At 36.5% G+C, this 25,373-nt stretch overlaps 1 protein-coding gene across 3 annotated transcripts in view; it reads right to left on the bottom strand.

Annotated features, from left to right (window-relative positions):
- Positions 1–25,373, bottom strand: part of VPS13C (vacuolar protein sorting 13 homolog C) — a 97,062-nt gene that overhangs the window by 52,246 nt on the left and 19,443 nt on the right. For all 3 annotated transcript variants that reach the window (XM_080395546.1, XM_080395547.1, XM_080395548.1), the window contains 27 exons: positions 24,550–24,607; positions 24,094–24,221; positions 23,112–23,218; positions 22,251–22,422; positions 21,730–21,792; positions 20,754–20,889; positions 20,113–20,207; positions 18,114–18,256; positions 16,519–16,711; positions 16,260–16,374; positions 15,795–15,931; positions 14,951–15,077; positions 14,355–14,472; positions 13,865–13,994; positions 13,403–13,481; positions 12,282–12,421; positions 11,538–11,691; positions 11,030–11,106; positions 10,811–10,870; positions 8,877–9,030; positions 7,445–7,561; positions 6,046–6,149; positions 5,572–5,739; positions 4,475–4,779; positions 4,022–4,169; positions 2,902–3,007; positions 1,737–1,870 (listed from right to left, as the gene is read on the bottom strand). In XM_080395546.1, the coding sequence (XP_080251672.1) occupies positions 1,737–1,870; positions 2,902–3,007; positions 4,022–4,169; positions 4,475–4,779; positions 5,572–5,739; positions 6,046–6,149; positions 7,445–7,561; positions 8,877–9,030; positions 10,811–10,870; positions 11,030–11,106; positions 11,538–11,691; positions 12,282–12,421; positions 13,403–13,481; positions 13,865–13,994; positions 14,355–14,472; positions 14,951–15,077; positions 15,795–15,931; positions 16,260–16,374; positions 16,519–16,711; positions 18,114–18,256; positions 20,113–20,207; positions 20,754–20,889; positions 21,730–21,792; positions 22,251–22,422; positions 23,112–23,218; positions 24,094–24,221; positions 24,550–24,607 (3,468 nt within the window). The remainder of the gene's footprint in view (positions 1–1,736; positions 1,871–2,901; positions 3,008–4,021; positions 4,170–4,474; positions 4,780–5,571; positions 5,740–6,045; positions 6,150–7,444; positions 7,562–8,876; positions 9,031–10,810; positions 10,871–11,029; positions 11,107–11,537; positions 11,692–12,281; positions 12,422–13,402; positions 13,482–13,864; positions 13,995–14,354; positions 14,473–14,950; positions 15,078–15,794; positions 15,932–16,259; positions 16,375–16,518; positions 16,712–18,113; positions 18,257–20,112; positions 20,208–20,753; positions 20,890–21,729; positions 21,793–22,250; positions 22,423–23,111; positions 23,219–24,093; positions 24,222–24,549; positions 24,608–25,373) is intronic.

Genomic DNA, 25,373 nt, shown 5'->3' with positions numbered 1-25,373 from the left:
AAAAATCCCAGGTCTATTAATTTGGCTATAATTTAATTTTGTTGGCCTAACAGTGTATCTTTACATTGTTAAGCTATGCTTTAATTTTGTAAACAGGCGCTACATACAGAGTCTGAATATGGAAAAAAACGTTACTACAAGTCATACTGGTCTGGAAAGAAGAGCAGTAGAGAACAGACAGCAATGTGAATCAATCTTTGAATATCCGATGCTGTGCAAATAATAATTAAGGACAAAAAAGTTTCAGCGTTACAATTCTTCATTTATAGAATATATTAAGCATTACACCAATTACAACATTGAAAATGAGAAAACTTAAGTTTCTAAATGTAGCTGAAAATTAAAGCAGAACTAGGTATAGCTATTAAAGAGCAATGCTAACTTTAATGCAATTGTCACATGAGGCAATTATCTTACATTCTTGGGAACTAAAACCAGTGCATCAATCTAACAATTTACCACACAAGAAATTTAAAGAATTCAAGTCTTGTCAAATCCTTTCTGCATCATTATGTGGCATACTCTTTGTACACTAACAAATCAGCATTTTGTCATTTATCAGCCAACATATACAGTCCACAGACAATGTGAACCCTACCTCAGTAAAAATTTCCATGTAAAGCACAAGACAGAATTGTTCATAAGATATATTAAATAAGAGAACATGGAACACTACAGCCTAACCCGTAATATGCCTCAGTCCCACCACTAAAAAAGTTCTTCACAGCCAAGCCAGCAAATCTGTAAGTCAGAAGCGAACAGAGGGACTAGTGATGCACATTGAATAACTACATGCTGGTTTTGTTGACAGGTACCTCATCAGCCAGTTGCAATTGTAATTCTGAAAAAACTAAGAAAACCCAAAACCTGGGATGGTATCAACTTCCTACCTGTCTATACTTCAACTGTGAGACAAATATTTCTGATAACCTTAAAAAAACCCTGATTTTTCTTGTATGATTTCATATCACACACACAGAATATGTTTCCCTGGTGGCCAGAGATAGGAGGGTGTTCCTAGTCTTTGAATGCACTCTCACTCAGCAATGCAATAGTTTCAAGTTTGAAGATGATTTTTTTTTCCTGTCTAAAAAATAGGAACTCAGATTTTGTATTGGACAAGAACATCCACAGAGATTTAGCGAAAAAAAAATACACACAAAAACCCCTGAAAACCAAAAGCCAAACCCGCATACCTAAGCTGTTTGGTCTCACTCTTGAAAAAAAATGAAAGGCCATGCTGAGTTCTTCACATTTAGTATCTCAGACATCTTCAGAGAAACACCATGCTTGGACAATTTCTTATGCATAGCTATCTTTGTCAATTGATCACTCGTGCATTTTACCAGTACTCCATCTACGTCAGACTTAGTATCTCTATGGGAAAAATACTAGTTCTAGCTTAACTATTTCACCTGGTTTGTTACTAAGAGAATCATATGCAGTGTTATGAAGGATTAAGGTTTGATGAGTACAGAACATGTAAAAAGTCTGGTTTTCCCTGTTAGATGTATTGTCTATGTTAAATATACTATAAATACAATCTCGCGTAATATAGACAAAAGAAAACAGCTGAAGAAACTGCTTAAGAATCTAAGTTCTGGGGGTTTTTTGTTTTATTTTTGCTGGTATGTACCATCATCATCTTTAAACAGTTAAAATGGATTTTATAGCTCACTACTTCTAAAACTTTAGTATATATTCAGTAACAATAAATTTTACAGATGGATACATACCTCTTTGATTTCAAAATTAAGTAGCATATTGATTACATCTTCATTTAATGGGGTTTTTCTCTTTTCAGGCAGCATTCCTTCTGGAACACACTTATCCTGCGCCAAAACTGATTTCTCCATTTCTTTAGTTTTACCTGAAACATTCAATAAATTAGTTAACTTTTGAAACTGCCACCATTTGTTTAGCTCAAGAAACATATTGTCCTGGTTTCTGTTGGGATAGATTCATTTTTTTTCTTGCTGGCTAGTGCAGTGCTGTGTTTTGACTATAGTATGGGGGCAGAGTGGTCATGGACTTCATGGTTTCTCAGACCTTGCTGGTAGGAGGGCTGCAGGGGTACAGGGACTTGGGAGGGGACACAGCCAGGGCAGCTGAGCTGAACTAATCAATGAGGTATTCCATACCATGGGACATCATGCTTGGTATATAAACTGGGGGTGGGGTGGGAGGTTGGGGGGTGTCTGGGGCCAGTTGATTGTTGCTCAGGGACTGGCTGGGCATCAGTCAGCAGGTGAGGAGCAGTTGTATTGTGTGTCACTAGTTTTCTTTTCTCCCTTCCCTTTGGATTTCATTCCTCTCCCTTTCTCCCTCCTTTCATTATAACTGTTATTGTCATTATTACCACCGTTCTTTTGTTCTTATTTTATCTCAATTATTAAATCGTTCTTATCTCAACCCTTGAGTTTTATGTTCCATTCTGATTCTTCTCCCCACCCCTCTGGGTGAGAGGGGAGTGAACGAGCAGTTATATGGTACTTAATTACTGGCTGAGGTTAAACCACCACACATACCCCATTCTTTCATTCATTTAGATGGCTTACATTCACCTAAAATAAGCCAGCAACACTTCCACAAGCAGGGCCTTTAGCTTCAGAGCAAGCAAAGGAAATACAAACATGTTCTGGTGGAAAGACAACTCTGATATCTCAATACCTTGCTAGTACTATAACAATTTAGCTAACACCATTACCAGATTTTGTCTTGTGATGTTTCCACTTCTTTGAAGTATTAAAAGTGTGAACACTGTCCTTGCAACTTTAAAAAGTTTATCACTTATACACCACAGTTTCAGATCTAAGCTTACTTTCCAGATAGTAAGCGCTTTCCGTTATTCCTGAAAGCTAATACACTTAATATTCATGACAAACAACATCCATCTCTGACCTTCCTTTTGCAGTACTGGTTTTGCATGAATTTGTTCTTCTGCTTCACCAAGGTTTTCTGTCAACACTTTGAGAAAGACATTCAAATCCTCTTGACTTAACACAACCTACAAAATTGCAGATGACAGTTCTCATGAAAAACATTGTTCTTTAAACTTATTGCTAGCTAACAAAGCAGAACAACATTTCCTGGCAAGAAGAACGTTTATTTAGGTATTTTGTTAGCAGCAGCTACCTTTAAATGACATGATGACTTATTGTTAAAGGATTATGACAGGGGTCCTCAAACTTTTTAAACAGGGGGCCGGCGCATGGATTAAGTGGCAGCAAGTCATCTGTGGCTGCTTGGTTCCCCCCGCTTCCCCCCAACCCCTGGCCGGGGCGGGGGGGGGTGGGTCTGTAAATACTGGGGGCTGGATTGAGGACCCTGGGGGGCTGTATCCGGCCTGCGGGCCGTAGTTTGAGGACCCCTGGATTAAGAGATTAAAGAAAGTTGAGACTTCCAAAGCTGTATCAATTTATACTGCATCCTTTACTTAGTATATCTACACTTTCAACACTTTCCTGTAAATGACATGCTATTTAATATTTTAATTTGAGTTTCACCCAAGATGTACCTGGTATTTTTCTTGCACAGCACATGCATTGCCACAGAAAACAACTATCTTGAGAGATCATTCAAGGGAGATAGGAAGTTATGAAGCTAGAGTTACTAAGGCAAGTATTTGCCTAATTTAAAATTCTTCTCAAGAAGATATTTTTAAAAAAAACAAGCACTGAAAGAAGACTTGCTCTGAGAACTGGTCACAAAACCATTTGATTTAAGTTGGTCCTGCCTTATGGCAGGGAATAAACAAGACCGCTTGACATCCCTTTCAGTTATCTTATCTTTCTCTCAGTTTAATATATGTACACAGCAGTTTGGGTGCTTTACATGACACTTTCAAACCTCTACATTCAAATAGGTAGGCTAAACTCTGTTGACATCCCTGAAACGCACTCAACAAACTACATAAAAGTTTGCAGCTTGTTGCACCTTTGTGTCTAAAGACTAACCTTTATGTTACTTTATGTTTAGTATTGTCACGAGATTCTCACCATGTTCTTTTCACAAGACTTACATTCATTGTATCCAGACTCCCCGTGATCTCCAATACTGGCAATTTGTGAAACCAAGTTGCAGACAGATTTCGTTTCATAGACAGGCTTAAATTAATAGGACGAAGTATTTGAATGTCTGGATGTGACAAACCTGTCTCCATAGTGGTCCTTAGAACAGAAGGAAGAAAACAAAAACCCTCACACCACACATAGTAGGCAAGTTAGAAGTTAAGTACATTTGCAAAGGAACATCATAAAATCTCAAATCTCATCTCTCTTTAGGCTTAAATGGCTTCCCAAGCAGAACAGCGTATTATTTTACTACCAAATTTTTTGCCCTTAAGACCACATTATTTTAACACCACATATTTGACATTGTCACAGACCATGGTTTCCAAGTACGTAGATTAATATCCTATGAAGTATTAATATTACCAGCTAGCCAAGGCATTACTTAGTAAAGTGCACTTTACCTGGACAGTTTCAGCTTCGTCAGCTGCACATCCATTTTGTCAATGACTGGCGGGAGCGAACTGCCTTCTGGAGACACCAAACTAAACTGGTTCTGAACCTTAATCAAGCCAAGATCTATTACTATAGCATTGGGGGAAACTGAGGACTGAGGAATGACTATAACTGGTGCTTTCAAGTTAATGTCCATTGAAAGTCGAAAACTCCTTTGAGCCAGGTCTTTTACACTGGTAGCAGCCTTTTCTGCAGCTTGGACTGTAGCAGCACTCAGTGCCTCCTTAGCTGTCTGAAAGTTGTTCAAGAAGGTCTAGAACAAGCAGTTGAACAAAAAGTAGAAATGCTTGTAAACAGTTGTTTAATCTAAATTACTTTCATTTTACATCATCAACCACAAGCAACATCAACCACCAATTATGCTTCCTACTGTGTTGAATTTTCCCTGGGGAAAGACAAATATGTACCTTCTGTCATGACCTCTTATAGAGGGTCAAAAATGTATTAACCAGTACAATCCACTCATTTTAAACCCGTTTCTACCTTTTCTTACTTATTAGCTACAAATTCCTTCACCTCATTAGCTTCTGGAGACATGTTTTTAGAGCCCCTCTTTGCCCCCACTGAATACTAATTCTTATTAAAGCCAGTACTAAATGACAGAAAGCCCACTAGCGCTTTATTGAAAAAGACAACATGAGAATATCTGATGAAGGTATAAATATTTACAGTGATTAATTTGCAGCTGTCATAGCATCTAACCTTGCAGAAAGTTTTGCCTCTAACATTAGCTCAGATATGTTTGCAATGAACTCAGGTTTTTGCCAGGGTGGAGAAAGCAGTGAACACAAACACCCCAAAACACCTTAATAGCATCAAGCTTTTCCCTATTTTGAAAGCAGAGGGTGGGAAGTGACCCACCTACATTATCTTAGTTTTTTGAAACTCAAACTAGTTCAAGCTTACTGAAAGTCTTTTTTAATAGTACACACAAATAAGCTTATCATTTCTCTTTCAGAAGCTTAAGTTACCACTTGTACTGAGGACACAAAGAAGGCTAATTTGAGAATACAGCAGAAACATAAAAAGGGAAAAAAAGACTCACCAGAAGAGACATGAGAAATTTGTGGAGGTATACTATCTGAATGCAGCCTACTTTCAAAGATACGGTACCATCCACTTTTGACATGTCAGCGTAGGCTTCTCCCTCAGTAGCATATGGATCTAATGCCAGATTGAAACTGAAAACTTCATCTCCAACTATAGACACAGCCTAGAAAGAAAGAAACAGTACCTACCAGCCATCAGCAGCTTCTAAAAAGGTACTTAATATAAAGAAGGACTAAACATATCATCAGCCTATCAGATGTACAAGTTAGACTATTATTTTTTTAAAAATTTTCAGACATCTATTCTTCTAATATGAAAACTATGCTTTACCATGTGTCTTGTTAGAAAAGGAGGTATACATGACAAATCAAATATTTTAAAACAAGTGAAATAGCATGTATTACATTTCACTTCTACACACAAAAAAAACCAAGAATCAAGTAAAACTTAAAATCTTGTAGTTTAGTACTTTTTTATGAAGGGTCCTTGAATCAACATCGGTGACAACTATGTCTTTAAGTCGGGCAAAGAATACAGTGTGACTCGGCTGAAGGAGAAGAGATGAGTCAAGACCTGTAAAGCATAAAGAGAGAAACAGTAGTATTGTGTAATGGAGGTAAAACTCATTTTCAGGGTAGGGCCACACAGCACCGTTAGGGGAGATGAGATCAGTTACAGAAATTATACATTGCAACAATTATTTTATTAGTAGCTTGCTAAATTCAACAAAGATTTTAGAAAAAACACCAAAAAAAATAAACAAACACACTTGGTTTTCTCCTCTGTTTCGAAACAAAGTCAGTTACCATTTCCCTTGCTAAAAGGACTGTACGTAGAGCTCTATTCAATCCAAGGCATTTTTGTCTCCCTGTATCCAAACGAGAATAATTAGAAGTAGTTCCCCAACTACCATAACCTCTCCAAAATAAAAAAGTACTGTAAGTTCTGGAAATAGATACTTCTTGTATCTTACCAGACACAGAAGGCAAGTATATTGTCTAGAGTTCAAATCCAAGTCTGTACACTGTGCCGTCTGTTATTAAGCTTTGAGAATGTGACCATACTACTGCTTCGAACAAAATGAAATATAAAAATTTCTAATCCAGACACTGTCTCAATATCAATCATCTCTAGAAAGAAGTGAGCTAGTATTCACAGAAAAATATTCTAACATTAATCCATCTCCTAATAACCAAGCTGAGTTAGTTTATTGAGATTTTCTGTCACAGAAGATGTTACCATACTATATTTGAATACAACACTTTGTGTGAATACATCGTATGATTTAGAGATGGGCACAAGTGAAAGACTTTTTATGAACTGTAATACATATTCTGGCATATCACACATTCTTCAATATTCACACCAAAAGGGAGTTTTGGCAGCTATAGCCAAACTTGGAAGTGAAAATTCCTCCCCTGCCTCTCTCTCACACAGAATTATTGATAGCCCCTCTGGGGGTTAAAAAAAGAATCAAGAAAATGAAACCAAAACAAGAAAGTCAAACAAACCCTAAGACTTCAAAAGCAAAGAAAATATTTTTAAGGGATTTTTTAATCCTAAATAATTCATGTATAGCAGAAAAATAGCGTAACATGAAAACCCACCCATAAACAAGCTCCTTCAAAACATCAGCCTAATTACCTGAAGAATAATGTATTATGCTTTTCTAGCCGGAGGCCAAAACATTATGACAGACTAGAAGACTGACTTTGAAAACAATACCACAAGCCACATTTATACAGATAATTTTTTAAAAAAAGTCAGATACTGAAAATATATACCTTACATCTCTTTTAGTCCAATTATTAGCAGTTGCTTTAAAACTAAGCTACTAGATCAGTTGCTACTAACAAACAATTTGATACCTTGTATCTTGATCTCTGCAATATTCTTCTTTTCATCACAAATATTTAAACAGAAGGCATCCAGTTTGGCAAAAAACTTGAAGTCAAAGACATCCTTATCCTTGGAAGGTCTAGCCACTAGAAATGAGAGAGGGAGTGATTTACAAGGTACTTTCACTTAAACTCCTGAGAGTATTTGCGGGTTGTTTTGGTCTAGGCTTTGGGGGTTTTTTTGGCATTCAGATGACTTAGTTTTGTTCCCTATAGTTTCTTTCATCACCAAGTCTGTAACATCCCATCTTAGAGCAACAAGCCTTCCTCTGAAGGCAACTCTACTGACAAAACATGTCAGCATCTGTTTGTAATACTATGACTGATATTATTCCCATTTAGCAATGATTCTCTATTGGAACAACTTTACTTTTTTTAAATGAAGGGTAATTGTGGGGTTCAAAGGAAGTAAAATGCAGAGTCTACTTATTTGTAACATCAAAGCAGTAACTCAAATAGGTTCACAGTAGTGGCTTTTTCAGGTTATCCAATATTTCCTATTCCAAGATCCTAAGGTAAGAATTTTTCTCTTAAAGCTTGTAAGAAATGGCAAACCTTGGAAGCCTGTTTCAGGCAGCCAACATCCAGGTTTTATGAAACCAAGTGTTAAGACTGGGAAAAATAAGGCAAAGTCATGCACAAGTGTCAAAAATTATCTCTGGGGGAAGACCAGAAGCCATCAGACTTCACTGATGGTGTGCACCTTCACTAAGAAAGAGCAGCAAAGTATTAATCCAAGAGCTTAAACATTTACTGTCTTTGTTACACCACATACACCAGCACCTTCTTTTTCAGCCTGCAGATTCAAACCCAAGACAATTGAAATTTTATGTGGTTCTGAACACTCTTCACCAGGCACCTCATTTCCAGCATACCTGATGCTTGAGTTTTGCACTTTGTATTAAGGACACTGCAGTTGCTCCCCTCTGAGTATATTTTGGTATAAATTCAGATTTTGTTTCAGTGCTATACCAACAGCAGGATTTTAATTAGGCTAGCAAACAACTCTACTACTTCTTTGAAAGTATATTTAGATCGCCTCAGTCAGTAACATCACATAATCCAAATAATACATCTCCTTTATTTTACTATTCACAATAAGATCATGCTGCTGTTTGAGTCCTCTAAGCTCACAGAAATCTCATTTACTCAAATTCAAGTGTATTTGTGAAATGGCAATGAAACAAGAATAGAAATATCACCTGAAGACACTATTTATGACCAGAACCAGTTTCATTTACTGGTTTTTTGAAATGAGTCCTCCAGCCTGGCAAGCCACAGTCACATGACTTTCGATCTTCACCCCACACTACAAAGCTTATCCTGTTTCTCTGGATTTGATCATTTTGTCAGCATGTAACACTTCCTTTCAGAACCACCATTTTGTCAAATACAACTGTACCTTTCTTCAGTCTAGTTTCATCTTCTTGCTTTTCATCTTTATTTGGTGTGTCTCCACTACTTCCATTGCCTGATGGACTAACAGCTGTCAAAAAACTGACAGAAGACATAAGGGCCTCTGTATGCAGTAGAAGGTTCAATGACGAAAACACTACCTGTTGAGAACATAAGACTCCATATGACAAAGAAACTAACATGTACAAGTACAAGCGCTGGGCTGAGGTGCAAAAGCATCCAATGGAATATAATAACTAGATTATTATTCTTAGATTATTTTTTAGATTTATTACGTTATTTTCCTTAAAACAGAAAAGCCGCATGTGTTACCAACAACAGATCATAAAGAAAAAAAGCTTTCTGTAAAGCAGAAAAGTGGTAAGCTTAAAAATAAGAAAACCTAATAATAACTCAACAGTGCAGCTGTTAACTACAACCTCCTCAGTACAAAAGCGAAGTGATACAAAATTAATTTAGAAGTATTAAATGAGTAAAACACTTATAGTGGAAAACTGCAGTAAGTAAGTGGAGAACTTCATTAGATGACTGAGATACACACCTGGAGTAACATAGTCCAACCTAAACCTGGATTCAGTCTTCTCAAGCTGTATGGTCTGTCAAACAGACTCATCTTGAATTCTCTTGCAGTAACACAGCACTACATGAACAGATAGGTGGCAGGTGTCTGCCACGTAGATACAGAGTATAAAGGTGTTTCCCAACATAGCCACTAAGGGAGTCCAAAAGGTGAGTAAATGCCTGACATCCAGTTTAGTAAAAAAGTTACCCACTTGAATGGGCTTGGAATTGGAAAAAGAGCCCAAATGCAATACTTGCAGACACAGAAGTCCCACTGAGAGTTGCAAGGCAACACCTCACGATGTACAGGAAGTTGAGTTCTCTTAACATCTGTGCGATACCATTGCATGAAGGCAGTCAACTCACTGTATAGCAACCTCACTAGCATCGGAGTAGCAGAACTGTCATCCACCCTGCTGTGGCTTCAGGCACTTTTTCTTGGCAAAAAGATTCCAGTATTAACTAGACTTCCCAGATGAAAACTACAGATACTCTAAAACTATTAGATGGCAAGTGTAGTATTTCAGTTTTCACACCAAAAAAACAGCAGGCAAAATAATGCCATAAAATTATAAAGGCGGGAAAGTACCTATCAAAGAAAACTGACTCTGTAGTTTCTTCCAGAATTCCTCAAGACACTGTTTTCCCTAGATTGAAATCTGACTCAAAAATTCACCATTAATACAGCAGTCAGAACTTAAGAAGTTAGGTACTTGCTGCCTGAAAATGTTTCCCTATATTGTAATAATTTTTTAAGAGATTAAATTGTCATTCTAGACTTGACAACAGAAGTGATGGAGAGGAAAATGCAGTATTGCAGGAAGCTCCTGAATCATATTTTGGAGTGAAGAATAAGACCGTGCTCCCCACTGCCCATCCGTGAAACAAAAAAACAAAAAACAAACCAACCCACACCAAAAAAACCCAAGCAAACCAACACTCAAAAATGGATTTAGACTTCTTACTAAATTTAGCCAGAGTGCTGATTATGTGGTGCTCATTATTTGACAGGAAAAAGAAAGAATTCTAGACCCTGCTACATTTTCCCATACTGGGCATTGGAACTTCATGATCTCATATGCATGAGATGTATTCTTACATTAGTGTGCATTTTATCCACATGAGCTACCCTAAACAGTTTTTCATCATAGTCAAGAAACAGACTAACTTATTGCTTTTACATTAAATCATATAAAAACTTTGAAATACATTTTAACTCTTTAATTCTCCTTACTGCAAGGCTGCGGGGGGGGGGGGGGGGGGGGGGCACACGACAGGAAAGCTGAAAACCCCTTATTGATTCTTCTCTTCTAATCAAGCAAACAAACAAAAAAAGCAATAAAATCTGCAAGCACTCACTTGAATCATCTGTTCAGTGTTGTCAAATGTTGTCTGGAAGTGTGGCCCATTTCTGTCAGCCTGAAAATAATGATTCACATGAAGGTTAATACTAAATTCCAAACAGTCACTGTGCTCTTCAGAAGATACAAAACAATCCACTAGCTCTGAATAGTAGGTTTAAGCCTTTATAATACATAAAAGAACTTTAACAATACATTTTAAAAGCTTTATGTATACCTTGATATATTCCACCTTCAGAAGGTCTAATCCAGGTTTATCTGAAGAACTAATTAGATGAATGGGTGCTTTTTTACCTGTAACATACCACAGGAAATACACAAGAATTAGAGTAATTTCTGTCCTTTCAAAAGGACCAAAGAACTTGTGCCTTGAAGATAGGGATTAACTTTCAATACCATTTATTAAAATACGTTGCACCACCAAATATGAATCACTGCTTTCTCTCCACTAAGTCCAAAATGGCGAGTCTGCACCTCTTCTCCATCCAAAGGTGGAGTACTAAGCTATTTATTTATCTAATAAGCATTACGGTGGGCGTCCAGACCTCATCAACTGTGCTAATGGAACAAGCACAGCCAACGAACATTTGCATACCAAGTATTGTAACTGGAAAACTAGAGCAACATCTGGATTTCAGTGAGCACAAGAGACAGGACAGCCAGTTTCAGGCTAACTGATATACACACACACCATCCCCCCATACTTCTCTTCCACTGCTTATTACCTCCAATTTCATAGTAATCCAAGTTTATTTTCTTTAAATAAGATACAGCTGCTAAATGATAGGTTTTGACAGTAGCTTCTGTCCCAAGATGCATTACATCAAATACAAGTACCACTTCCTCAGTTTTCTTTTGCCTGGTGAGTTCTACTAAAACCTGCATGAGCAAGAAATACACAGTTATACCATCTTTTCACATGTAGCATCCTCACCAATCAAAACACCAATGAAAAAAGCACAAAATTAATGCCTTGCCTGCTTTACTGGAAGTATTATTTTTATTACTGTGTTAAAGTGTAAAAACAGAAAAAAAGATTGTTTGATGATGAGATATAAATATCATGGAAATGTTTCAGGATTTACTCTCTGAAGTGACATGCCCAGGTATTTACTTTGTTCTTCCAGTGCAAATTTCCCATCCCCTACCCCCATATTATGACTTAGTAGTATTAATTTCGAGCAAAAATACTCAAGTAAAGGGCTTTTTCACTGACTTTTTTTTTTATACATACACACAGATAAAGTACGTGTATGTGTTTTTTATATACATACCATGTCTAAAAGAACCTTCATATACATATCATACACGACTCATACACAGAAATATGTATGTACATACATGTGTATTTTCTCGTTTGGTGGCTATGTTTTTGCATCCAGTAAATCTGGTGAACAGTGGTAATACAATATTGGAAATTTTCTTGAATAGTCTTTATGTATAAAATAAAAATAGAATTAGAGACATACCTCTTTAATTTCAAACTTCAACTGAAGATCTGTCAGTTCCTCTTTAGCAGGCTCCTTATTTCTTATTTCTCCTCCTTTAATTAGAGACCTGTCAGTTGGTTCAGAACTTTCCTCAAAATCAAAATATTCTTCTTCAGAGTCTACGGAACAGAAGTGACTTCCTCCTTAGTACACTTCTTCCAGAAACAGGAGTAAATATCCTACCCTCTCTTTCCCATTCCAACGGGATTTTAAACTGTATGAGCAGTTTAAACCTAATCTAACAGAAGTATACTTCTTAGATCTATACTTTCTCACCCATTGGACCCAAAGCAAAGAAAAACAAAACTCTACCAAGGTAAGCACTGGAGTTTGGCTGTATCATTAGATATTCAAGAACATATATAAGGAAAATCAGTTATAATGTAAGCCCCAGGAAACGTTACCAGGTTCCACTAGAGAAAAGCTCTTTTCTTGAAGAAACACGGACATAAATGCTCAAATCCACAGTGTCAATACAGTAATGCACCATTTGTTATTCTAGTTCTACACTTTCAGTAAAAGAAGAGTTTTGCTAATGCAAAACACTCAGGACAGTACACGTGATGTTTGTAACCATCTATTTTCACCACACATCGGCTGCGTAATGCAAGTGTATACATCCTCCAGACACGTCACTCACCTTTCTTATATGCCCACCCCAAATTATGGGTTCTGAAGTGGCAGCAGCAGCAAATCAGTATTTAGCTATAACTGTTTTTTGATTTAAGTTAATACTGAAATAACAGGTTCCTCAATACTCCCTCCTAAAAAGATGTCTCATGGCATCTGAATAATTAAATTGGTTTGCTAATGACATCCTAATACAGTTATTAAGAGCTCATTTACATTTTAAGAGTTTACTTATGCAAAATATTAATTAACAAAAACAACTGGTTTTGCTTTTTTGAAAAAGCAAGTTCATTATTCTGAAGTAACATCAGCAGCTTCATCAAATCTTCTTATGTGCTTCAAGTTAGAAATGATCATACTCATCCCTATTGTCCTGATAACATGTTTTAAGATCAATAGCAGCCTGAATGTTAGCTATTCTGTAAGTTATGCCCTTCTACTTTTACAAATGCATATCTGTAGCTTCTTACCTGAAATTATTTCTGCTAACAACTGGGGTGTATCAAGTAATCCTTTACTAACAACAGGAATTGTGGGAATAGCCAGTACCTAGAGGGAGGGGGAAAAAGAAAAAAATGCAAAAAAACCCCAACACTATTTTAAAGTTTGTATAACTTGGTATGTTCAGTCATACTTTCCACTGATGAATGCACATTTTACCTCGCCTCTCCCATATGACTTAGAAAATTCGGTTTTGGCAATACTTACATTGAAACCAGGAGGATAATGACACAGGCTAAGCTAGACACATTTGAGTAAGGTCAGCATGTTCTGATGATAAGCCATAATGAAGACACTTTGCCTAACTCAGCTGACAACAGATCACTTATTTCAAGTGAAAAAGACCACAGACATTAGCAGAATTCACATGTACAATGACTGCTTCAGTGGTGTCATTGTTTTTTATTTCAGTTTTCTTATAATCAGCTTACCTTTGTGCTTGGAATTGACACAGACGACTTCTGAGGCAATGGAATGCTATCAATCAGATCAAAAATTGCCTTGATTTTCTGGTCAGAGAGTCTGACATGCACCAAAGGAAGTCCTCCTGACACTTTAAACCTTATAAAAAAAATAAAATTAAAAAAAGGAGGAATAAACTCCAAGACAAAAGAGTACATAACAATTTGTGATTTAAATCTTACCAATATCTACACTCATATGTAAAGATCACATCACAGTAAAGCTAGTGATTCTGCATTAAAAACAGGTCTTGGATTCAGTTTAAGCAGTATAGTTGGTAACCAGTGGAGGTACCCAGGGAACTCCTGGCCAAAACAAGTTTCATGAAAAGTAGTAAGCTACTTTATTTCTTATGTTAATACCTTCAAATTACAAAGTGTAACAATCTGTGGGGAAAATACGGTTTTCTGTAAGTACACAGTAATGAAAAAGAAGTCCTTTCAACATATAACAAATTACTTTGGCATCCTGGTATCTCTTTCCACCATCGACTTTGCCAACTGTACATGAATATCCATAGGCTGTAATATGTGCAAAGTTGATGGATGTTGAAAACGAGCCTTCTTCCAGTCTTCACCTGCAAATGTTCAGCAAATAATAGATAAAAGCATCACCAGTTAGTTGCTCTAATTAAGCTATTATTAAAGTAATCAAATGTCATGACTAGGAGAACAAAAAGAACCCCCTCACAAACTAGAGAAACCTAGAACAATTTGGACAAATTATTTTAAAAGCTTACTTAAGCCCAAATGAAGTATTAAGGCCAATTTTAGCTGTATTTTCCTGCACATGATGGAAAACGTAATAGTTCTATGCATTTATGTTGCTTGCTAGCATCAAAGTAAAGAAGCAATATGTAAGTCCAAACAAAAAGCAAGCAGCTGTTTAAAAAGAAACTATTTTTTTCCACAGTTTAATAACAGACGTGTGTTATACTCTATCTTTTAGTTAACTATTGGCTTTGGTTTGCCTTTTTTCTTTAAAGAACGTATTTATTACAGGTATGTAACCATCACCAATTTTTTGAATAAACAGCAACTATGTTGTTTTGTTACCTTTTCTTCCAAAAAGAAGTTGCACATTTTTTATTTCCACATCAAACTTGTCATAAGCTTTGTCCATAATTTCTTCTAAAGATGAAAAGCTAGAAGCTTGGCTACTGACTTGATTTATGCTGTTCAGCTGAACATGTAAAGGACAAGATAAAGTTAAGTCTAAAACTTACATACACATGCTATTAATTCTAGTGACGATAAAGAAGATTATTCATAGGAGTTTATGATGGACATTTGAACTCTTAGAGATAAGAAATAATTCATTTCACATTTCAGTTACCAAGAGTTAGTAGGCATTATTTGTTACTTCTATCAAACCATTTAATTCAAGTCATGCAAAAAAACTTTATATTAGTTTACAAGTTCACTGCTGGAGTAAAAACTAAATCTTAATTAGTAAAACTAAACTTAGTCAGGTAAAACCAAATTAAATTACAGTAATATTTCAATTTTATAGGAACAAGTGAATCAACTCTCAAATTCCAAGAGAAAAATTATATTCTTTTATTATTAATAAAATATTATCAATTTACAAAAGGAGAAACAAAAGTTCATGTGCTTTGCTGAAGAAATGAAAGACATCAAATAAGCTACTACAATCATGATTACAAAATGAAAATGTTTCCTAGGGAGATTTACTAGTAAAGTATGTCACAGACAACAGCTCTGAACATTGATCAAAACTGACCCATATTTGTTTGGTAAGAAATACAGTACATTAAAAACACATTCACACAGATGATCCATCTTTGCCTTCTGAAAACAAGATAGGTTTAAATGACAGCTAAGTTAAGAGAAAAGAATATTTTTTCCTCTGAGCTTATAAGAGAGGTCATGTATATACCTGAAATGTACCGAAGTCCAAAATTAGCAAATCTGATTTTTCATGGTAGAAACCCGTCTGTGGAACCACAAGGTAGGAAGGTTTCAGATAAATCTTCAAGTCAAGGACTTTCCTCATTTCAATAATATGAGCTAATCCTTAAAATAAAAAGTGACATTAAAAGCGAAATGCTATTCAGAAGTGTAACATTTGTGCCAGTCAACATACAGAGGGATGCTATTTACCTGAAAGGTAACACAACTTGAGCAAAGACTTACTTTTCTAATATTCTACTGATTTCTTACTGAACCCAACGCTCCTTCCCACAAAACACCCACTAAAGCTCCAAGTCAAAAACTCAAGGAAAAAAGCCAATCGTACAAGTTGGCCAGTAATCAAAACATACAAAATGTGTTTAGAAAATAATATGGAAACATTTCAAGACATTCAAGGGTTCACCTCAGGTGAGATCTGCTATTACCTTACCTGTAGCAGTTCTTTCCTTGATTTCTTCCAGCTTCATTAATGTGGCTGATGTTAATCTTTCAAGATCCATGCCCTTACTTGTCTGAAAGAATTCTACCATTGCATTTATTGTTCTCTTTTCAAAAAAAAAGAGAAGACAAGAATTACCAATACACAAGTCACTCTGTAAAGACTCAAAAATAGATCTGGACAGAGCAAACAGAATAGGGCAGAGAAAAGCGGATCAGAAGAACGGTTAAGAGTTCTGATTACTACTCACTGCATCATATTTTATTTCCACAGGCTGTGATTCAATAGTGAGGCTCTGGTCAGCAGTACTATCCTCTGGGTTAATATTAAACTCTATCTGAAGTAGAGAAGACTTGCTATCTCCTATGGAAGCCACAAGAGATGGTACCGTGTTTTCTTGTCTCAGGCCTGTAACGTACCAGTTTTCGAGCTTTGCTTCAACTCTAAAGATGATGAATAGTTAAATATACTTAATTAGAACACAGAACACAGTTCCATCTAGGAAAGACAAGCAAGATGAGAAAGCCTTTGATAAAGCCAAACCTGACTAGCTTCACAGAACTAACATACCACATGGTTAAGAAATTATTATATTAAGAAGAAGTCGGAAAAATAAATAAGAGGCAAATTGTTCAAATCAACCTGAGAGTGATATTTTCTTTTTACCTTCCATTATCTGCACAGCAGACTGAATATAACTTTCAGCTCATGTTTATTAAGAGAATCAGTTGCAAGAGAAAAGAAAGGCAGAATAGTTATGCTACAGGTGAAAGAGTAGGAATGTTAACTATGACATACTGATTTCAAAAACAGTTACGGACTTGTTTTGGTTCAAATGGGTATTCCTTACTGACAGTCTCTGACAACACTGTTAAGTGGATTCAGTAGAAAAATGCCTCTAAAAGAAAGCCATGTGAACACAACCAAACTACACAAACTTCCTTTGTCCTTGTAAGTACCTAATAGATACAAAACTGATTTTTGGGTCCTGGGTCTCCACCATTGGAATTTCTGACTTAGGGAGGCAATGTGGCTTGGGCATAATCAGCATCACAAGCCTAACTCCACCAAGAAAACTTAATTGTGTTTTTCCAGAAACTTAAAATCAACAGAAGTATCTGTTCTACTGTTTCTGTCTTGCTAACTAAATTACATGGCATGCATTTATGTAAAATATCCTTAAAGCTCTTTTTAGTTTTGTGCAGCATTCAGGCTGCACCTTTAGTATTCCAAAAAATGTTTTTTAGCAAAAGTATTTCTAGAGTCAGCAACTGAGCTGGTGCTCTTGTGCATAAAGTCAGAAAATGAAGGAGCTGCAAATGAAAGCATGAAAAGTGCAGACTCATTTACCAGACACTGAAATTCTTATTCATGGACTATATAATCCAGTAACTTGTGTTCAGTATTTCTGGTGTGCCCTCTCAAAATACTGTAAGGACTCCACTTCCTAACATGCTGGTTAATCTCCTACCCACAGACTCAGTTTTTCATTTCTGTAGGAAGCAAGCAAGGCAGTAGCTTGGCTGGATTGTGTGAGCCTGACCATTTCACACTGCTTAGGTATCACTTCCCAAAAGTAACATTCAGCACTCCAACATCTAGATTCAAGAAAGAGCTTATTGTTTATGAAGACTAACAACAGTATTCCTTTCTTCATTCTATTCTATGTTACTGACCAAATCACATGACTAACTTTTCAGAGTGCAAAGCTGCAGAATGCCCATAAATTTAAGAGTCAATATACAATATCATGCACTATCCAAAAGAAGATTTAAAATGGGGGGTGGGCAGGGAACATGTGTTGAAGAAGATGTTTTTACAGAAAGAAAATACCAATCTGATTACTTAATGCCTTGTGCTCCTGGGCGCTGTGATATTTTGGTACTCAGATCAATTATCTGTACTTTAAGAGTTTCTGCTGCATTCTTGTCTTCTTTAATTGTAAGAGAAGTGCTTAACAGCTTCAGTGTCACAACGTGGGCAATGTACTAGTAAAAAGGACAGAGAAAATTTAAGTTAGTCATCTTGATGTGATTAATTTTTCAGAACTCCTAATTTCAACACACCTAACAACGTACTTAAAGCTACTCCAGTCGACTAAGGTAAGAACCATATCCCTATACAATAAGTGAAGCATAGTGTTACTTGCTTTCAACCCTTCTCAGTCACTACTTTTAAATAAAATAGTGTACTTCAACAAATGCAGAGCAGATAGAGTCTGCATCTATTCACAGGCTTCAAGGAAGGTGGTGGTTGTTTTTTTTAAAACCATGAAAGCAAATGTGGCTAAACAACACTCACCAGACAGCTAGCAAGATCAATTAAAAAAAAGTAATCATAACCCCATCAAATAACTGTATTTTTTAAGACACTGCATATATGCCTTTCTTGTTCTTGCTGCTGAATGTCATGTCTAAACCTTGCCAAGAAATGGGTTTGGCTTCCTGACACATGTGCCATTTTATGACTGTGCCAATCAGCAACTTCAGAATCAAATAATATTTCTTATCTGAATTTGAAGCCCACACCTTTCTTCAGGGTACTGAGAGAGATGAAAGCAGCTTTACACTTCATTTGTCCAAATTATAAATTGAAGTTTTTCTAGACAGGTAAGCAAGGAAAGCATGAAACAAAGTGAAGAAAAAAAAGCACCAGTACTGGGCACTGTTTGGGCTGTGTGTCCTCTTTGTTGGCAAAAGATGCTTGCTGCTGCTCTGCTCCTTTCAACTTGACAGGAACACAAGTTCATACAATAGTGTACAGGCCTCCATGCTGCTACTCAAGGAATACTCAACTTCCTTCTGTGAGGCCATGTAAGCTTATAATAATCAAATTTAACAAAAATATACAAGGTTGGAAAGTTGGTTTTGGGTTGGGAGTAAGGAAGCCTGATGGGAAAAGAGACAACATCCTCCTTGAAGGAAATAGTCTCAATGTAAAAATGCTTCTATCACTGATGAGCAACTTAAAAGCAGAACCACCAGTCACGTTAAAGATTTAAAACAACAATGTAACAGCACTCTCAGAAAGAATACTGAGAGAAACCTTACCATTACACATTTTCTTGTCTACTTTCTAGCTTTCTTCCTATAAGTATGCTTCCTTTCTTTCTTCCTATAAGAATGCTACACCTGTAAAGTGTTATCCTTTATTTCTTTGCTTAACAAGCCAAAAAATGTCTGTCATAAATGTTTAATTTTATGCCTTCCTTTTTGTAGCAGACAAGTAGTACAACTAAGATCTTCTAATATTAATCATTAGGATAAGCATTTTAATAGAAACATAACATGATCCTTCCAAACAAAGCACCCCTGAAAGTTATAAACGTTGGGTGAAACAGAAAATAATCACATACTAATGCTCACCTTTTATATAAACAACAACTATTCATTTATCAGAATCAAACTGACTCTGGATTTTAAAAAACAAAACCAATAAAAAACCAACACCCAAAAAAAAAAAAAAAAAGACGACTATAGACTAATTTAGTTTTCACCACAACAGGTAGCAAGAAATAGATGCACTTAAAAAGCTAACATGGAATCTTTTTTCACGTACAGTTAAGCTTTTTTTATTCTTTTCCAAGTTGCAAATCTACTGTTCAGATTAGGGTTGTGCACAAGGCAGAACACTGGCAAAGAAAACACTAGCCACTTCTTGTGTTCTCTGAATATTTCCTTACCATCAATATTCTTTGTACATTCAACATATTTGACTTGCACCGACACACATTCGACTGCTTATCTTAAGGCTAGCATGCATCAGAAAGGGGTTTTTTTGTGTGGTTGGTTTTCTGCTTGGTTTTTTGTTGTTTTTTAAACCATACTCATAAGAAGTTGCTTACCTGCTTTGGTAATGAAAGGCGATGGGAGCTGTCACTGTATCCAATAGCAGTAAAAAGCTTAGCTTTCTCTTCTGGTGTCATGAGCTCATCAATAGCTAAAAATCAAAAACCCATAAAAACTTGCACCTTAATTAGTAATGATAAGCATTTTTTCCTCCCATTTGTTTTCTACTGTACTTAGTTCTGCTGACACATTTCTTTAATTCTTCATCTTACACTAAATTCCATATTGTAAAATAATGTATGCAGAAGCAGCCTTCGTATCTGGCACTACCTATGCAGCACAGGAATCAATGTAACTTACATTACAATAGTACCCACAATTCCCCGTGACGGAAATAGCTTTGAGGAGTTCTACTTAAACAAATCTCTGGTCCAGACAGCAAATCACCGGAGTACAGTGTTCCAGACACTGCAGCTGTAAGTTCTATACTCTTCTTCTTACTAAGGTTCTGAAACGCTTAAGGCCATTTCAGAAGTAAACCTTATTTGCCAGCTCAACATTCATTAAGCAGTACCATGAAATGAATCAATACTACATTGCACTGTTGATGCCATACTCCCTTCTGCACAGCAGGAAGCAAAACATACAAAACTTTCTTCATGTGTATAGAAGTTAGTGCATAAAAATCTATACCTACTTTCAGGAACAGGTGATTCTTCATCTTCCTTTTTCCGAGATTCTCTTCTACCCCAGAAACCACCAAACCATCCTCCACCTTTTTTTTCTACTTCAGTGGTTTTCTTCTTCAATAGTTTTTGTCCTGATCTTATTGTCTACAAACCAGACATTAAAATACATAGTTAATAGAATTACTGTATCTTTTGCTTTCTGTAAATAATGCATACTGAACAGACATTTAACTATGGACAGCAACATCACCCTGCAAGGGATTAAGAGCACCTTGACTTACCAGACAGAAGCAAAAAGATGGGGGGGAGGGTGGAGGGATGTGCATGGAAAAAGCATGTGTTACTTCTAGTTCGGACAGCTGCCTTCTACACATTTTACTAGCATTTAGACTACAAAAAGGCAGGAACCACATGAAAAGACACTATTTAGGAGGATACAAGAAGCAATTACATTTCTTAAGTCTAACAGTAACACACCCAGTTCTCCCAGATAACAAGTGACAGGACAAGAGGAAAAAGCCTCAAGCTACACCAGGGGACGTTCAGATTGGATATTAAGAAAAATTTCTTCACTGAGAGGGCGGTCAAGCACTGGCACAGGCTGCCCTGGGAGGTGGGTGAGTAACCGTCCCTGGAGATGTTTTAAAAATGCACAGATGTGGTGCTTAGGGGCATGGTTTAGTGGTGGACTTGGCAGTCATGGGTTAACCATTGGACCAGACGATCAAAGGTCTTTTTCAACCTAAATGATTCTACGGTACCAAGAGGATAGCAGTAACACTGCATGCGCACACACTCATAGCTTTTTGGAACTGGCTTCCAGTTTGGAAATTGATTTACTCTTGTCCTAGAAGAATAGAAAACTTACTTTCCCATCTCTCTTTCCTATCATAGTCATCAGCACAAGTTTTTTCAAGATACTATCATGACACAACCATCTTATTTGAAGTCTTACAGTTTTATTAAACAAAAATTATTTCTTACCTCAACTTGTGCTTGTTGTCTTGCTAAGATTATATTGAAGACATCAAGTTTTCTTTCTAGGTCCTGTAAAAAGTGAATCATGAAATCATTTGCCTCAAACACATTTCAGAAAAGGCTCACCACTACAAATTCTCTACTAGCTCCTTTGTATTTACACAGTTTCTTTCCAGACTTGCTCCTTTCTTTCAAGGATATACCCCACCCACCCCCAAAGTTCACTAGAAGATGAAACCTGATGTTCGGCAGCCTAATTATTTTTTTTAAATAGATTAATCTTGCACTTCATTAAATGCATCTGAGTTCATTAATGCACAACCAAAAAGGGTTTATTTAAATGGCATTTAACTAGTATTTTCTGTCTTTCCACAACAGGTTACGCTGAACTTCAGTTTAAAAGGCTATTTCCACAGAACTCTTGTGCTCTTGTAAAACCACGAACCTTGACTATGGCCATGTACATTAAAGAATTTTTTAGAGGGACCGAAACATACTTTCTCCAAAGAGAAAAAAACCCCACATACCTGAATCTGCCTCTGTGTTTCTTCTGACAGTTTACTCTGTGTCAGCTTGTTCTTGTACATATTTTTGTAACTCTTCAGAAGCTGCCTATGCTGTTTTATGTTATTCCATGACCACATTCGAGTATGTCTTTTGATGTGAACTTCAAGAACACTGCTACCTGCATATTTCCACCTATAATAATGCCACACTTTTGAGCAACTTCCCATTTCATTTGCACATTACAACTTAAAAGTTGCAGAGGTAGTTTATTAATATGCAAACACTTCATTTACCACTTGTCATTTGAATAACTTTGTTTATAAAGATTTTAATGGTTTCAACATCACTTTTGAAAAACAGACTGAGGACTTACATGAAATGCCTGAAGAACTATAAACCTACATTCTCTATTGACTTCTGCATGTTCGCAAATTTGGTCTGTAAAAGCATTAAGTACACTTAAGCACTCTGACAATCAGCATCAGTTAGTACTTAGAAAAAAATGCACAAAAATGTGTATCAACTCAAAACTTTCAAAATTACAGTTGACATACATGTCTCCCTTGTAATAGATTTGCTCATTTTTTTCTTTAGTTTTTCTAAAACTATATTCTAACCTCTAGGGAGCATGTTGTTCATCAGCATTTTGTTCAGAGATTTGGGGACCAGCGTTAGCTTTGCAAGTCAGATTTTCATCACTTAGTTCTATCACGTGTTCTCTTCTGCAAACCTTTTCTACTGGGCTAAGCAAAACTCTGTGACAAAGTTAATAATGATACATGTGATCTAGTTTTAAAACTATGTTTAACCACAAAGGAGAATGAAGAGACTGGAGAGGAATCCAGCATCTTCCAGAGAAGGCATGAACATATACAGCTTACCATTGTCTGGCATTTTTATGGAGACACACATTCGGCCTAAATCTTCTGTATGGTGCATTGCGAACCATGTAATCTATGGACTCCAGAAGGTCTATCATACTGAGGTACTGAACACAGAAAAACAAGTTTCTTAGCAGAGGTTTAAATTTTGTGCTTAAAGTGCTTAAAGTACATGTATACCATGATCTTCAGTATTCCCCAAACTTTATAGAAATTTAAGCCTATGCTTAAATTTTCATTAGTATGTAAAAGTGGGCCAGCTACACCATTGCTCTGGAAGGACACCACTGTATGAACTTCCAGTTTCCTTGAAGGTCAAAACCAATTTTTATTTCTGCTGCTAGTCTGCTCAGCGCAAAGTCTCAGGCTTTCACAAACCAACTGTATTGTCTTCATTAGTTAATACACATTTTCCCCAGTTTCAGAACTGCCTTTGCATTATCAAACCTTATTGTACTGTTCTGAACTCCTGTTACACTCTGACATCAGGAAGAGCTAAAATGCTGTATGAAACTGACTGTAAATTATCACTGAATAAATGAAAACACTAACATTGCTGGGGAGCTATCTAAATGAGTTCCTTCACACTTCAGCAGGCTTTGTCACCAAAGCCAGTATACTCCATTCCTTCCCATCCTTGCTTGTACCTTGGCACCTCTGCTGTTATAATGTCGGCTTACAGTTTTATAACATAAAGGCTACTCATAAGAATGATTCCATTCTTTATGTGAAAGGAATACTAGTGGAAGGGCTGAATACAAACCAGGTGGCTCCCAGAGGGTCCACAGGTAACAGGATCTAGCAGCATGTTACACAGAGGGAAATTGATCCTACACATTTCCCACAGTTATTGCTGAACAGTTTAGGCAGTCGACTCACATATAAGCAGAAAATTCCCAGAGACAAATGTTTTCAAACAAAAAAGTCCTACAGTTCATCACGAAGTCTGAAACAGGTAATAAGAGATACCACGCCAACTTACCTGTGGCTTAGTGAATTCAATGACAATTCTCTGTACTTCTACATTACAATCAATCTTGGGAGTTTTTAATTCTACTTCCGCATATGGGTTGATATAGAGTCTTGCAGAGGCTGATACTGGTCTAAAAACTTTAAGATATAAAAATGAAGATTTATTTTATGTTTACAATTAAAGTATGGGAAGCAATCTTAAAAATACTCATTTCCACTGCCTGATATATCAGCCACTTCATACAGATAATGTGTATGCTCAAGACCTACAGAATCAGGATGCAGTTCTTACCAAATATTAAGATAGCCCAGCAGTAGTTAAAAAGCATGCAAGCTCTAATATGTTCTGTTATGTTTACGTTTTCCTAAAAAAATGTTAGTATGGGCATGGCTGCATGATCAGGTCAGCCTGTTGTATATGAACAGGCTCAGAACATTTATATTCACTCACTCCTAGCTTACTTACTGTACTGGTAGTCTTGCAGCTGGTTACCACTACATGGAATTCCTCTTTTCAGCTGATCCTGTAAAGGAATATAATATGGTCTAACAATTGCTGAAGAGCATTACTTGTTTACAGTTCTCTAAGCTTTGAGTAGACACACATATTCTGGAAGGGCCTCCTCCACCTAAACAGGAAAGCTAATACAGCACAAGCACTTCAGAGTGAAGGGGTCATATCAAAAAGAATTCTAAGTTTCTCCTATCAAGTGGAAGGTTAGTACAGTTTCTATTCAACTTCTGTCTAAATCTGGCAATAATTAATGCGTGTTAATCTAGAAACATACAGTTTTTGTACACCCAAATATGTAGGATAATAGGTCAAGCATTTGTTTTTAAACTTGAAAGTCCCAGGAGCATCTATTCACATTCTACCCTTCCTCATTTTTAGTAAACAAGGAGGCCACTTGAACCTTCTTGTATTCTGCAGGTATGAGAGGAACTGAAGGCATAAAGAAGTCAGGAAAATAATAGAATAGCCCAAGAGGCCTGAGAAATATCATGCTAGAACAAAGCCTTAATTCAAAATGAGGTGTCTGATGTTACAATTCTTCAGCACTTCATTGAGATTGCTGTATTTATGCCCTAACATTTTATCTAGTTTCAGAATTGCAGTGGCACAACCAGTTAAAGCAGGAGGTCTGCTTTTAGGAAGATGTACATATTGGCTAGTACATGATGGCAGATGAAGTGTTTGATTCCATTATATTTTATAAAGACTATCAATATTAAGAGTTGTTTTTATGAGGAAAATATTTTGTAACTACAAGTTTCTTCAACCTAATCCTT

Source organism: Falco punctatus (assembly GCF_963210335.1).
Source record: "Falco punctatus genome assembly, chromosome: 7".
Lineage (NCBI taxonomy): Eukaryota > Metazoa > Chordata > Aves > Falconiformes > Falconidae > Falco > Falco punctatus.
Note: the sequence above shows the minus strand (reverse complement) of the source record. Positions and strands in the feature narration are given on the sequence as shown.